Raw genomic sequence first — 15,406 nt, forward strand, 5'->3', positions numbered from 1 at the left:
ACATTCTCGTTAAATCCAGTAATTGAATGGAAATTAAGGCTTGTCTTTGTTTGATCTTCTGAATACGGTGTTAAACGTGCAAATAAGAAAAAAAAGAAAAAAATTAGTCGTTTCTGGCTTTATTTTTTAGGGTCCAGAAGCTGAGTGGCGAAAGTGATATTTTAAGTGAAAGAAATTTTTTGGGGTCGATTTTTTTTTTGTCAAAAAATAAAAAAGTAAAGTATACAGGGTGAACCCGAACAAAGTGCAAAGATTTTTACCCCAAAATCAGACAACGCAGTTTGACATAATGACTTAATTTCGCGTTCCGAAACGTCACCGTTTCCGAGAAAAAATTATTAAAGTTTTTTGCAGAAAGTAGTGCGCGCTAATGTTGAAGTTCAAGTTCAGTCCAGGCCATCGCTAATAAACAAGTGGCAAAAAATGCCTTTATCGGAGTTCCCCTCAGTTTAGTAATAATCTAATAATAACGTTCGAGAAATGTATGTTGTATAGTAAAAAATTGTTCAAATTTGAATTATTTTGATTTAGATTTTTTTTTTTAATCTTTGCCAGTGGTTTTTTCAAAAGTGTTGTGATAACCCTAAAGTTATAAAAAGTGTTCTGTTTACGTGTAAACTAAATTTACGTTGTGGATTGTCCACTGGATCGCATTTGCTCATTTTTCGTAATAATTGCAGGTAACTTTTTCATTATTTTGTTTCTATTTAAAATTTTAGTTTGGTCCACAAAGCGAGTCGGAAAAAGTCACCTTACAAACCAATCCACATAAAGATTGGCCCCATTTATTTCAAGTAAATTGTTTTTTCGACATACTCAATTGTTGAAAAGTGTTCTTTTAAAATCTGATTTTAAGTGAAAGTTACACACATCCGTTTTTTGTTCGAACGGTTTTTGCACTCTTTGAGAAACAGTGGTTAAATTCAGATCCATAAGCGTCGAATAGCGGGTAATTCGAGGGGGTTTTGCCTCCCATTCGATTTTCGATTTTTTTTTGCAGAATCAATATCTACAGTGGTGTCTGATGTTGTGGTTAAAATCTTTGCACTTTATTCGGGTTCACTCTGTATACATACCGCGACGTGAGAATTATAAGGTTCTAAGTGACTTTGGTGAAAATTTAAATTCTTTGTCTTACGATATTTTTTAAACATTTTCTATCAAGAATAAAAATGAAATAATTTAATCCTATCATTTTTTTTAAATAAATTCTTAATAAATTAAAATTAAAGTGATCACTAATAAACGTAAACACTGATCAATTTAATGCAAATGTTAGTTAGAACCTTATAGTTCTCAGGTCGCGATACATTGAATATTGTGTAACTATGTACTAAAGTCCGTTTTTTTTAAAACTATCAACACCGCACTCTCCCACCACTTTACAACCGGCAACGTCGTCGATGGTGACTTTTTGGTGATAAAATCAAATAGGTTAGTTGCTTAATTGACAATTTGTTTACACAAAACGGCCTTTCAGGCTGTGTGGAGTCTTTTCACTATTTAATCCTTTGATTTGCCATCCAACAGGGGATAAAAGAAACGTTTTTAACGGAAGCATTGCGTAATTTTCAGAAATGTCAAAAATTTGACAATTATTTTCTCACCAAAAATCTCCCTAGGCAACGTTGCCGGTTGTAATGCAGGGGAAGATTGCGTGTTGGTAGTTTTAAAAAAAAAACGGACTCTACTTACTAATGGTCATTATCATTATAAACGTCCAATAAACAATAAAACATGAAAGTTAGATTGTGGTAACTTGAGTATTGTGCACTTCAAAAGCAACGTGATACGCCTTCGCTTTTGAGTTCTAAAATTTTTTTTTGTCTCATTTGCGGCAAGAAAATCACCGTTTGAATGTCTAGGCAGTCAAACGTGACATTTCGAATAGTCGGTTTTATTTTGCAAAAATGTTAATTGTGTCAATATGTGTGTCGATTTGGAGACCAATGACTTTCGAAAATAATAAAGGTAAATTAATTAAGTAAAAATACCACAAAAATTTGCTGAAACACATTTGAATTTAAAATAAGCTGCTTCCGTTTGATCAGAATGGGGTGCTACCAACCTATTTCCCAGCTGATGAAATTCCCCTAAATGAGGGAATGACGTTTCAAATTTAAACCAAAAGTCAAAATAAATAACTATTAATAATTGTCCCTCCGGGCTCGGATTTCAATACTTTCCTTGCATTTCCAAAAGACCATTTTCTAGCCTAGTGAAACAAATAACTATTGTATGAATTATGAATTTATATTTATTTTCCAAATAAATAAATGGATTTTCATATTACACCGAAATATGTGAGCAGCTTATGGACTAAAAAATTAACGGTTGGAAATCTTTGAAAGGAATTTTTTAAGAAATACAATGGTTAACTATTAAATAAATAGATACTTGCCAATCTGTTGGAAAGTTAGCTCAAAATAGGAAGGTGGATGGCACTGGAACTCTATTTTTTGCATTTTCACTTGAACTTTTTTCCGGACAATCTAGTAGCAGTAATCTATGGAGATATTATCAGTTTTACGGTAATTTCGACTGGAGCAAAGAAATGATCTTGATTGATCCGAAAACGTCTTCAAATTAAACTTTTTTTACAAAAATCTCTGAGTTCTGAGCTGATGGAGCAAAGCGGATTTCGAATTCAAAATCACGAGGAATTAGACTTTGGAAATGACTTTCAGTTATGGACACAATTTCTTGACGACATATAGTATATTCACCGAGACGAGTCATCGCGTCAAAATACTGGCACGTGGTCACTCAACTTCACATAGCTGCAATTTGCGTAAAATCGTATCAAAGAAAAATTAAATTGCGTTTATACAGGGTCCGGCAACACTTGTGTCCACCCCCAAAATCGTCTTTAATTTTAAAGTTACAATTTTGAAAATGTGCATACGTTCATAGTTGACAAAGCTCTAGAAGCTGACGCAAAAATTTGTTTTTTTATCACGGTTTGGTTAGCGTCGCGACGCCTAAGAAGTATAATTTTTAGCGATTTTTGAGTTTTTGCGGAAATATTCGCGAATTCAATTTTTTTTCAATATAACTGTGAAAGAAATATCTCAGTTTTTATTTTAAATCAAATGCAAATTGTGTTTAAAATTTGCGAAAAAAACGTTGTTTTATCAAGTTAGTTTTCAAAATTATGGCAGCGCATCGGCAAACTACGTTTACACCAAAATTTCACAAGTCACTTCATTCTCTCTTATAAAGGTTAATTTTAATTAACACGGGCATGTTGCACTTTATGGACACCAGAAATCGTTAATTAACATCGACAAAGCGACAATTTCACCATGCAAGACTTTTGTTTCAATCTAAAGCGAGCCAAAGGATAGATGTCATTTGTGACACAAGATGCTGACAGATGGGTGTGAACGTAGTTCCCAACTTTGACGTAATGAAATTGGAAACTAACTTGATAAAACAGCATTTTTTTCTCCAATTTTGAAGACAATTTGCATTGAATCTAAAATAACAACTAAGATATTTTTAACACATTTATATTGAAAAAAAATTAATTTAGGGATTGATATCACAAACCCTCACAATTAATTAAAAATTACATTTTTGAGGCGTCGCGACTCTACAACTATTAGTGATAAAAAACAAATTTTTGCGTCAGCTTCTAGAGCTTTGACAACTATGAGCGTATACAAATTTTCAAAACTTTATCTTTATAATTAAAGACGATTTTGGGGGTGGACACAAGTGTTGCCGGACCCTGTATAGGTAAGTGAGATGACATTTCGTTTGGTTTTTTCGAAAGGGTTATAAGATTTTTCTTTCCTAATCTTATGTTCTAAAAGTTCCACAATCTGCACTCCGTTAAAATGTAAATACAACTCGACCGAAGCACTCTAATATCATGTGAGAAACAAAATTTTTGTTTAGGGTAGGCCATGAAAGAGAGAGACAAACGAAATTTTGTTTTTGATATAACCTCAATTTTTTGATGAAAATATGTAACATTACGAGGTGCAAATAAGAGAAAATGTATCGTGTGTCTCTGCAAAATCAATAATGTATTGAAAACTAACTGAAATTAAACCAAATGACAAATGTCAAACTACTGTCAAATTTTAGTCGACTAAATTTTGTCAAAGCCTACCCTAAATAAAAATTTTCTGGATCACACGTTAGGAATGCGAAAAAATCTGGAGTGGACGGTTTTTATGCAGAATTGTTTGTTTTAAGGTGTTGACTCCCCTGAATTCACTAAAATACCGTTAAACTTCCGATTTCCTGAAGATTTTTTCTGAAATCCACCTGGAGTCCATCTCGATCAGCCATCAAACATAAAATAACTCCATAGAATTTTACCATTCCAGCGTTCAAACATCCGTTCCGGAAAACGCCCGAGTTTTCTTTAATCTCGTAGCGTCTGGTATTTTTATCAAGCGTATCTACGTCATTCGGTAAACGTTGGGAGTGGGGGCCCCACTGTTTGACGTCCTCTGCTAAGCACATGTGTATTAGAGGGGGTAGGGCGCGATGAAAATGAACCATCTGCCGATGGCCACTTCGATCTGTCGGTTCAATCTTTGTCGAATCAGTTTGCGGTGTTAAATGCGTCCGGCTTGGTTCGCGTGAAAATCAACCGAAACCATTCAAGGAAAACTACACCCGGATGTCGATTTTCGATAAACGCAAGTGCCTCTACATCAAAGTGGATTAAGTGGCTCAAGAGGTTTAAAATACAAGAAGTGTTGATAGTGTTTTTTATTAAAGGAAAAACGTGTTGTGTTCCAAGTGAAATTTTGAGTGATACTGTGTATTTAAAACCGCCAAAACGTCGTGCATCGAGGATTGCGCCATGGGGTGCACAGTTTCGGCGGAGGAGAGGGCGGCTATTGCAAGGACCAAACAAATTGATCAGACTTTGAAAGAGGAGGGTCAAAGGGCTAAAAGAGATGTTAAATTGTTACTACTAGGTATGACAAGTAGGTTTAGGTGTGCCACGGATATTCGCGTAATTATTAACCGGATGCGGCAGAGTGTGCGGAAATTTGATTTTCTAATCGCTTCATCATCCCTTTAAAAAGCATATCAGAAGTGGCCTCGTTCAATTCGAAACACGAAGGAAAATGCGAAAATTTGTGAAGGCGGTATGGTAGTGACAGAAAGCTAGTTTTTCAGGTTCTGTGACCTATGGTTGGCTTATTTGCACGAAAATTACTAAATTACTAATTTATTAGAGCGATTTTCGTGTAACATGCTAATTTTGGACCAATTATCTATTTACATAATAAGGTGGGTGGTATTTCACAGAAAACTTGTAACCTGAAATGGCATGAAAAACGCAACGTGTGTAATTAATTACATGCGTACATACAGTCTGCCGAAGTAATTAAATTCTATTCTATAGCTCATATTTTTAGAATAAATTTCAATGTGGCTTTCGCTCGCCTTTTCAGTATCAATTATTGGGGAGTTTAATTATTCATTTTGAGTTCAATCGGTCTTAAAGACATCGATCAAACAAATGTTACATTTTTTTAATAAATTATGCCGACTAATATGCCAGATTATCCTAAAAAAAATTGATGCTCAGAATGCTGATATGATTTAAAAAGGAAAAATACTGTATTCAAAAAATGTGTACGTTATGCCATATAAAACTAATGTGAACCATTAGGACTGATGTTTCAAAACGTTGACTTTTCATGGTGAACATAATAGATTTTTTTCGAATTTGACGCTTTAATAGGTCCATTAGAGTACTCAATTTGGAGTCGTTTATAGGTATCTACAAGGTGTATCTACAAATGTTTCTAGCATTATGGGTGGCTATGAAATGTCATAGAAATTTGCCGCTCATTACAAATGTGAGTTTCAATTTTACAAATGACATTTGCAGTTAACCTCAAACATGGAATAAAGTAACTTTTGAGAAATAAACTGTGTTAGTTGTGGTTTAAAACCTGAAAATGAAAAACTTGGACACAAAATCGTAACTGAAACGTCATTGACGTAAGTAACATTATAATTTTTTTTAAGATAGTTATATTCACTATGAAAACAAAGCGGCAAAATAGTGCATGACAGGAATTCCAGAGCCACCTTTGATGCTAGTAACATTTATAAACACTTTGTATAAGAGAACTCAAAGTAGGAAATTTGGTTTTTAAAGAGTTGGCAGAACTAATTAGTCTGGCTGTCACCCGTTTCTTGTCAAGTTCTTGGTCAATTTCACATTACGGATTTTACGATTCGTGTTTAATAAATTGCTGCATGAATAAAAAATTTATCAATATAATTGAATTGTCCTTTGTGGCCAATAATATATGTACCTAAATATAATAACGGGTGTCTAAATAAAAATCTGGTCAAGAGCGCAATGCCACCAGCTTTTGTTTTTTTCCGTATGTCGGTTGCAAACTCAACGGCTGTCAACACGTTTTCACACACTATAGGTTAATTTCTCCATAATTCTTCAAAAAAACATTTTGTGGTAGCTTTCAACCATAAAGGCTTTTGTTCACTAGAGAACACCATTTTTGAACAATAATAAACACGTTCAACGAATGACGGCTGTCAAAACTGATTTAGGAGAAGACATACGGAAAAAAACAAAAGCCGGTGGCAGTACATTCTTGGCCAGATTTTTATTTAGACACTCGTTAGATGTGAATGCAGGTTGTGAGGTTAGGTTAAAATTCAGTGATTGTGAAACTCAATAAATGTCAAATTTTAAATTGAATTTGAAAATCAAGTGGCAAGTCGTGGTTACAAAACCATTACCAATCGTGTAACACGAAAACTCTTAGAATTGGAAAATTTAAATTTTTTATTAAAAAAAGGGTGCAAATTCGAAAAAATCGTATAAAGGCCTTGTTTTATAATGGCATTGGTGTACAAAACACCGGGAACTCGTGCACCAAATTGGCCATTATAAAACACGTTCTTTAATATACTACATATTACATAACAAGTACGGAAAGTGACCAATTTCGCACGAGTGTGCAAGAAAGACACTTTCCAACGAGTTATGTACACTATTTTTCCTACGACCTTCTATCATTAGGAAGAAAATATAAGTCTCTATAGTAGTTCATTTCTTATCTATTCTAAATGACATTTTTCTACGACCTAACCAATTCATTTTTACCATTATGGATGTTGTTTTACAGTAAAGCATCTAAATAAAATCACAAAAGTGATATAATCCAACACAAATTTTTAGTAATTTGCAAATATGTCGATTTTATTATAATTTACATGGTTTATTCTTTCTTCCAGTTTTTATAAAACGCAAACCAAAATCCTCAAGCACATTTTTACCACAATATGATTTCACTTGAAAACTTGCCATGTAATAAGACCATCTATTATTCGCTTTGCAGTCTGTTGACTGATCGGAAGAAGGAGAACATTACTGCAGTTCTCATTTCCGCTCTGCGATTTCTGTCGCGTCTAATGTATGCACAAAGTTACCGCATTTTCTCATAATTCAGTTCTAACTTCTGAAAACTACTCTCTTCGATCGGTTTCCTAAACTCCAATCGAATAAATTTTTAATTTTGGACTAATTTTATGGGAAGCTTTTAAAATTTAAATCGAGTATGCATGTAAAGAGTGCTCATTAAGTATGCAACGCCCCTAGCATTATTAATTCATAAGGTCGATAAAACACAGGGCAATGTGTTATTAACGAAATACTCGTCAGAGAATTAAGCAGTTTTGTTGGTGGGAAATGTGTTGCGCTTCGATTGTAGCTAATGGTTTCAGAAGTTCCGCTAATCAACTCCAATTTAGCGCTTATTTTCTCACCATTTCTTCGAAGATTTAATGATCTTCTAGAATGAGACCTGTCCTTCAGACAATGAGAGTTCAGGAAGTAAAACTAGCGGAAATGTCAATAGAACGATTAATAATCGAAGGTACCATTCGTGACCAACATGTTAAGAACTGCAAATCATGAGATCATGATATATTCATTTATGTCTCGATTTATGTTTACCGAGTGTAACTGTGTGTTTTTATGAAACTTTACCCACTTGCTGCTACAATGACGGTAACTGCTTTGCAAAAGAGGCAACATAAAAGAAACACTGGCAACAGCCACTTGGGAGAATTGTCTAATATGTGTTGTGACAAACACCAAAAACAGAGTAATTAAAATTATTTCGTGACAAGTTGCAGTTTAATCTAAAAACACATTTTAGAAATTGTAATTTGTTTTGCGTGCATAAGGGGCTTATTTTGGAAAGTTTGCATTCATTTGTGAAAATTAACCCCGCGTACCGCTGGAAAAGCGTCTTTGTTTTTGCTTTATGGCACCAAATGAACTAAAATTACAGTAAATATAATTCAAGTTCTTTTATTTAAAGCGGGAATAACATTGCTCTTTTTATGGATATTAAAGCCAAGTAAAGTCCGTTTTTTACTTTACAACCGGCAACGTCGTCGATGATGACTTTTTGGTGATAAAATCAAATAGGTTAGCTGCCTAATTGACAATTTGATTCCACAAAACGGCCTTTCAGGCTGTGCCGAGTCTTTTCACTGTTAAATCATTTGATTTGCAATCCATCAGGCTGTAAAAGAAACGTTTTTAACGGAAACACTGCCTAATTTTCAGAAATGTCAAAAATTTGACAACTATTTTCTCACCAAAAATCTCCCTAGGCAACGTTGCCGGTTGTAATGCAGAGGAAAATTGCGGTGTTGGTGGTTTTTAAAAAAAAACGGACTTTACCTACGGAGAAGGAATAGAACAATGAAGGTTCGAATGTAAAGTAGAGTTTTGCGGGTACAAAAACGACGTATTTTTATCCTTTATTCTAAAAATTGATAGGCAAGTACAAGGTGTTTATAAATGTTTCTAGCATCAAGGGTGGCTATGAAATGTCAAATAAATTTGCCGCTCGTTACTAATGTGGGTTTAGATTTTTCAACTGACATTTGTAGTTAACCTCAATCATTGAACAAAGTTAGTTTTGAAAACAAACTGTTCAAGTTGTGGTTTGAAGCCTGAAAATTTTGACACAAAACCGTAACTGAAAAGTCGTAGACGTAAGTGAAATTTGAAATAATTGTGAACATAGTTATATTCACCAAGAAAACAAAGCGGCAAAATAGCGCAGGACAGGAATTCCAAAGCCCCCCTTGATGCTAGAAACATTTATAAACACCTTGTATAAGAAAGTATATCTCAAGTGCTCTAGAGTGGCTTGAAATTACGAATACAGTTTTCGCAATTTTTTTACTTTAAATATTCTCCAGACTGATGGTAGTTTAGTAAATAAATTTTAGTTAGGCAAGTTTGTGCCCACTTTATTATTTCGTCGTCTAAGCGGCAACAACCGCTATCTCAGTTAGAAAAATATTTTGTCAAACTACTTTTCTCGAATCTAATTTATCCTATATTTCTCAAGATATTTCTGAATAGATCAATCATTAAGCTAAAATTTTATAACGAGCAGAAAACATTCAGAAACCTCTCTTACACAGCACTGTAAAAAAACCAGTTTTTTGCACTTTGTGTTTGAAGTTACAAGCACTTTCAGTTGGCCAATCACAGCCCATAAAATGCTAGATACCATTCTGTTGCTACGTTAATGCGAATACTTTTCTTTAATTGGCACAAAGTGCGAGAGCGTTCTGGGACACCTGTATGTAGTTTTAACAAACAATTGCAGGAGTACCAACGGGCATTAAAGAAATTTTTTTAAGCGGCGGAAACAATTGAAAACAATCCTCTAATGCGGTGAAATGCATTTATCTGACATCTTGGTGACACTGTTATCTGTAAATTCTCACGTAAAACTGTCAACAATGACATCATAGCATTTCAATCAATTTTCTAAATGTTTGAGCTATTCAGAGAACCTCTTTATTTTTGTTGGTGTACATCGTGCTTTTTGGTTCCGGTTTGAGGATAAAAATGAATCATTATTTCAATAATAATTAGAGAACTTCTAATTTTTTTCATAATTCGATGAGAATTTTTTTTGTATGTCATTGGTGTGGTTTTTCCTATGTTGTAATTATGATAATTCAACATTGTAACTATGAAAATTTGGTATAAACAGCGGCACCTGGTGATATCTGATGTCTCGGATTTTTCCTACATTAACTCCTAAAAAATTTTTGTATCCATTCCAGCGAGGTTTTAATTTTACGAACTTATTTTAAAACCACCTGAACCACCAATCGTGCTGAGATGAGAACAATCATTACAATCGCTATAATATTGTAGAATTACTTCTTCTATTAAATTAATTAGTTTTAAATATAAGACAAGTAAAATTGACGTTTTCTATAACGTAGAAGACGTTTTCGGTAATTTTTATTAATTTTAAGGTAAAGGTAAAATTTCCAAAATCCGACCCTTACTCGGCGCCACTGATGTACACAAAATAACCTTAACAACAACGCAGAGGATTTTGTTCGTTACTAATGTACCTATGCATAGTAACCTTAGTAATGTTAGTAATCATTGGCGTAGCATGAAAAATGGAATCAATTTCTTTTATTTTTTTCTTAAAACTTGAGACACTGCCAACTTTCTTCATTTACAATAAGCTGTAATGTTTTTTTTTCAAAATTACACGGTATATTTATCAGCTTATCAAAGAGAATAATCGTTACCTTGGTTGTAAAACGGTTGACTGCAGATAATTTAATCAATAAGTACATAAAAGTGGGGAAATATGGATTTCTGATTCTGTGATTTATTCAAATCATTGAATTAGAAAGAGTTGAAGTAAAGTATACAGACTGATTCACGTAAATTTACGACTGTGACGAAGGGGAGATGCAACCAGTAATACGTTTTTCATATGTCAATTGATCCATAAACTTACCTGTTTTAACATCTTGGACATCCCTTGAAAAAATCTGATAATATGATGATTGCACAGTCCAACAAAATTTAACTTTTCTTTTTTTCCTGAAGAAGTCTTAACGGTTCTTTATAATTTAGACCTTATTGTGTGAGTTGAAATAAAGTCTGTAGTCCGCACTCTCCTACCACTTTACAACCGGCAACGTCGACGATAAAATCAAATAGGTTAGCTGCCTAATTGACAATTTGATTCCACAAAACGGCCTTTCAGGCTGTGCCAAGTCTTTTCATCATTAAATCATTTGATTTGCAATCCAACATACTGTAAAAGAAACGTTTTTAACTGAAACACTGCCTAATTTTCAGAAATGTCAAAAATTTGACAACTATTTTCTCACCAAAAATATCACTAGGCAACGTTGCCGGTTGTAATGCAGGGGAAAATTGCGGTGTTGGTGGTTTTTTAAAAAAAAAAAAACGGACTTTACATACTCCTCATTTATTTTGAATACCGCATTTCAAGGTCACAATTTGTGACAGTTGTGGAGCTTTACGACAAATTTAAGAGGATTTATGTATTGAAAACAATCACGAACAGGTCTTTGGGTGTTCCAGTACTCGTTTATGTTCAATTCAATGGATAAATCTTCTCAAATTTATCGTAGAGCTCCACAATTTTCACAAATTATGACCTTGAAATGCGGTATTCAAAATAAATGAGGAGTACTTGTCGTTAAATCTGAGATTTGAAAACTTGGAAAATTAAAAGTAGACTGTTTTTAGTTCCGAAATAATAACACATAAAAATTTTACGCCACTGACTTGAAATCGGGCTCTAACTTGATAAAACAGCGTTTTTTCGAAAATTTTAAACACAATTTGCATTAGATTTAAAACAAAATCTGACATATTTGTATCACAGTTATGTTGAAAAAATTATTATTATATTTTCGCAAAAACTCAAAAATCGCTAAAAATTATACTTCTTAGGCGTCGCGACGCCAAACAAACCGTGATAAAGAAACAAATTTTTGCGACAGCTTCTAGAGCTTCGTCAACTATGGGCGAATACAAATTTTTAAAATTAAAGACGATTTTAGGGGTGGACACAAGTGTTGCCGGACCCCGTATACAGGGTGTTTTTGAAATACACTACCAAACAAAACACAGTAATTGGTGAAGACAAGTAGAATCAATTGGCAATGTTGTAGCTAGAAGTCTTTCCGTTTTCGAGATAAAATTAATCAAATATTTAATCAAAATTTCCAGTTCACCACTGGATTAAAGAATTTAGTCTTGATTGCTTAACAACAATTCAAGGTTTGTTCTTTTAGGTGGATATTTTCATCAGTGGTGTTCCAAGTAAGTGGTAAAAGGTGTTTTCTTTTATATCCTTAGAAAAAAATTAAAAATAGTCAATTGAGTTCCTTAAGGCTGCGAAAGACCGTGTTTAATTTTTTATAGTGTATTTTAAAAACACAGTGTATAATGGAAAACTGCATTGTAGATTTCCAACTTATGATTTATTATTACGTGTGAATTTTTTGCACCTAATAAGCATACGTAGGTATTTTAAATGTGACAAGATACCAATCTTTAGCATATGATCAAAAGCCACTGAGCTATCAGTTTGACGCATTGTTATAATCACTAATAATATTTCATGTATTTGTAATTAATTTTTATTCATATTACTTAAAGTATGGTAGGTGGTAGGTGGTAGGTTTATCTCTGATAACTAAGCTTAACCTTTGCTCCTGATACTACCCTAATATAGACGTCTGCCCTTTGATCCGGGTAGATATTCTTAATTTGTATTTCTAATAGAAATTATGTATTTGATCTTTGATCCGGATGCGACCCCCATTAGACATTTGGTCTTTAACCCATTTTTATCTGTTAGAACTCATATAAAACCACCACCACCCTGTTATAATTCAATTCCGTTTTTACCATCGTACGTTGCGGTTACCCTGTAAACGTATTTTTGTCGAATATACATTTTAATTAAGTACATTGAGTGTCTCTGTGAGTGCCCATCACTGATTTCCCTTTTTGACGACGACAAGTCCCAAGAAGGTCCCATAACAAAAAATTGGTGTCAGAAGTGGGATTGGGAACATTTAATTGGAAGATTAGAAGCATTCGATTGGGAGCATTGGAAGATTGAAACCATCGGGATCAACATTCCAAAGAAAACGCAGGATTCTTTCGCGGTAAGCAGAGATTTATTTTTCTTGCTGTTTTTTGTGCTACTTGTTATTGCTTGTTATAATCATGCCTGAAACTCCAACAACTCCAGCAACTCCAGTCCATAATTTCTCTGATATAAGGTCTTTAATACCTGATTCATTTTCGGGAGATCGACGAGATTTTTATGAGTTTCTTCAAAACTGTGAGAACGCTTATAAGTTGTGTGAAGGTACACAAAAAAGTTTAATGCTTGTTTATATTGTGTCAAAACTAAAGGGATCAGCTAGAGCTCAAATTCAGGAAAAAGAATTTACTAATTGGGATGACTTAAAAAATGTTTTAACCGAAGCTTTTTCTGATAATAGAGACTTAACTCAGTTGCTTGAAGATTTAAATAATATTAGACAAAACAGAACGGAATCAGTACATTCATTTCACACTAGGTTAGACCAGATTCGAACTCGTGTTTTAAATGCAATTTCTCTTAAACATAGAGGTGATATAAATTTACAAGGTAGATTAGATTCAATTCGCGAGATGGCTTTACAACGATTCATTCTTCATTCATCAGACGAAATCTCTACAGCTCTTCGTCGTAGTAAACCATCTACATTAGCATCTGCACTTTCGGAAGCTTTATTAGAAGAAAAACATTTGCAAGTTCGAAAAATTAACAATTTTAACTCTGTAAAAATTTGTAACTTCTGCAAAAAACCTGGTCATTTACTTAAAGATTGTCGAACGAGAAAAAAGGGCAACGATAATAACGTGAATTTCAATAATCAAAACGCATCCAGCGCGAGCAATCAAAATTCAAATCAAAATAAAACATGTAATTATTGCAAAAAATCTGGACATTTGATTCACGAATGTCGAAAACGCGAATATAACAATAACAAAAAACGACAAAATCAAACTACAACTTCCCAAGCCGATGTACATTTAAACTCCGTACAGTCCCAGGTAACTGCCGTACCTGTGGACTTACTCTAAATCTTAAATCGGCAAGAAGTCAAAACGAAAATCTAAATGTTTGTAAATGCATTATTATTAATAATAATAATCATCATGAGTCTAAAAATAATCGAGTCGAGAACCCCAATAATCATAAACTAAAAATAGAAAACGTCTTTTTATCTCATAATGATAGTGCCTGTTATTTATCGGTTAATCACCAGAATTTGGATTTCAAATTTCTTGTAGACACAGGGGCAAGTGTAAGTCTAATTAAAGTGGATAAATTACGAAAACTAAAAGGTGTTTTTTATAATCCTCAAGATAAAGTTTCGCTGAACGGTTTGAGTGCAAACGGTTTAGTTGACACAGTCGGTAGCGTATCTTTAGATTTAAATTTCTTTAATCACAAGATAACGATTAAATTTTACATTGTTAAAGACAATACGAATATTCCATTCGACGGTTTAATTGGCAACGATTTTCTACTAACTCAACAAAAAGCCGAAATCAATTACGAAAAATCTGAATTAAAACTTAAAGATCTGCCATTTCCTTTAAAACTCAGTTTTAATTCAAATGTCAACAATAACTGCTATTATCTTCCACCTCGTTCTGAGACAATAGTTGAAGCTAACATTCTAAATAAAAATATTTCAGAAGGTCTAACTCCTGAAATCAAAATTCTTGACGATGTCTATCTTGCTAAGGCAATTCTGAAAGTTAATGAAAACGGAAAAGCATTAACCACAATTCTTAATTCTTCTAATAAAATAATCAAAATCGAGAAAATCGACTTAGTATTAGAGGAATTCGACAGTCATGCATGTTTCACGATAAACAAAGACTCTGTAAACAAAAGCCAAAATTTAAAAAATAGATCGGATCTATTACAAACCAATTTACGATTGGAACATTTAAATCCAGAAGAGAAATCTACACTCATGGATCTCTGTAAATCATATGACGATATCTTTTATCTTCCGGGTGATAATTTAACGCATACGGAAACGGTTCAACACGAAATAATAACAACAAATGTAAAACCGATTTCATCCAAAATCTATCGTTATCCAAAAGTTCACGAAATCGAAGTTGAAAATCAGATAAATCAAATGCTAAAAGACAATATAATCAGACCATCAAAGAGTCCATACAACAGCCCACTTTGGGTTGTGCCTAAAACTAGAACAGACACTTCAGGTAAACGTAAATGGCGCATTGTAACAGATTATCGTCAACTTAATAATTTCACAGTAGGCGATTCCTTTCCAATTCCAAATATAGACCATATTTTGGATCAGTTGGGACATAGTAAATATTTCACTACTCTAGACTTAGCAATGGGATTTAATCAAATATTAGTAAGACCTGAAGACGTCAATAAAACAGCTTTTTCAACACCTAATGGGCATTACGAATATCTTCGCATGCCTTTCGGACTAAAAAATGCACCTG

General features: G+C 33.6%; 1 protein-coding gene across 2 annotated transcripts in view; it reads left to right on the forward strand.

Annotated features, from left to right (window-relative positions):
- The window catches only part of Galphao (G protein alpha o subunit), a 75,728-nt gene that overhangs the window by 11,263 nt on the left and 49,059 nt on the right, over window positions 1–15,406 (forward strand). Inside the window, exon 1 of one of the 2 annotated variants that reach the window (XM_088049961.1) lies at window positions 4,519–4,943. The exons of the other annotated variant lie outside the window; for it this stretch is intronic. Within the exon in view, the coding sequence (XP_087906087.1) occupies window positions 4,826–4,943 (118 nt within the window). The 5' untranslated portion in view covers window positions 4,519–4,825. Of the gene's footprint in view, window positions 1–4,518; window positions 4,944–15,406 lie in introns of those variants that run through there. 2 annotated transcript variants of the gene reach the window in all.

Source organism: Gnatocerus cornutus, chromosome 1, assembly GCF_029298725.1.
Source record: "Gnatocerus cornutus isolate USDA-ARS CGAHR chromosome 1, icGnaCorn1.1, whole genome shotgun sequence".
In the NCBI taxonomy this organism is placed as follows: Eukaryota; Metazoa; Arthropoda; class Insecta; order Coleoptera; family Tenebrionidae; genus Gnatocerus; species Gnatocerus cornutus.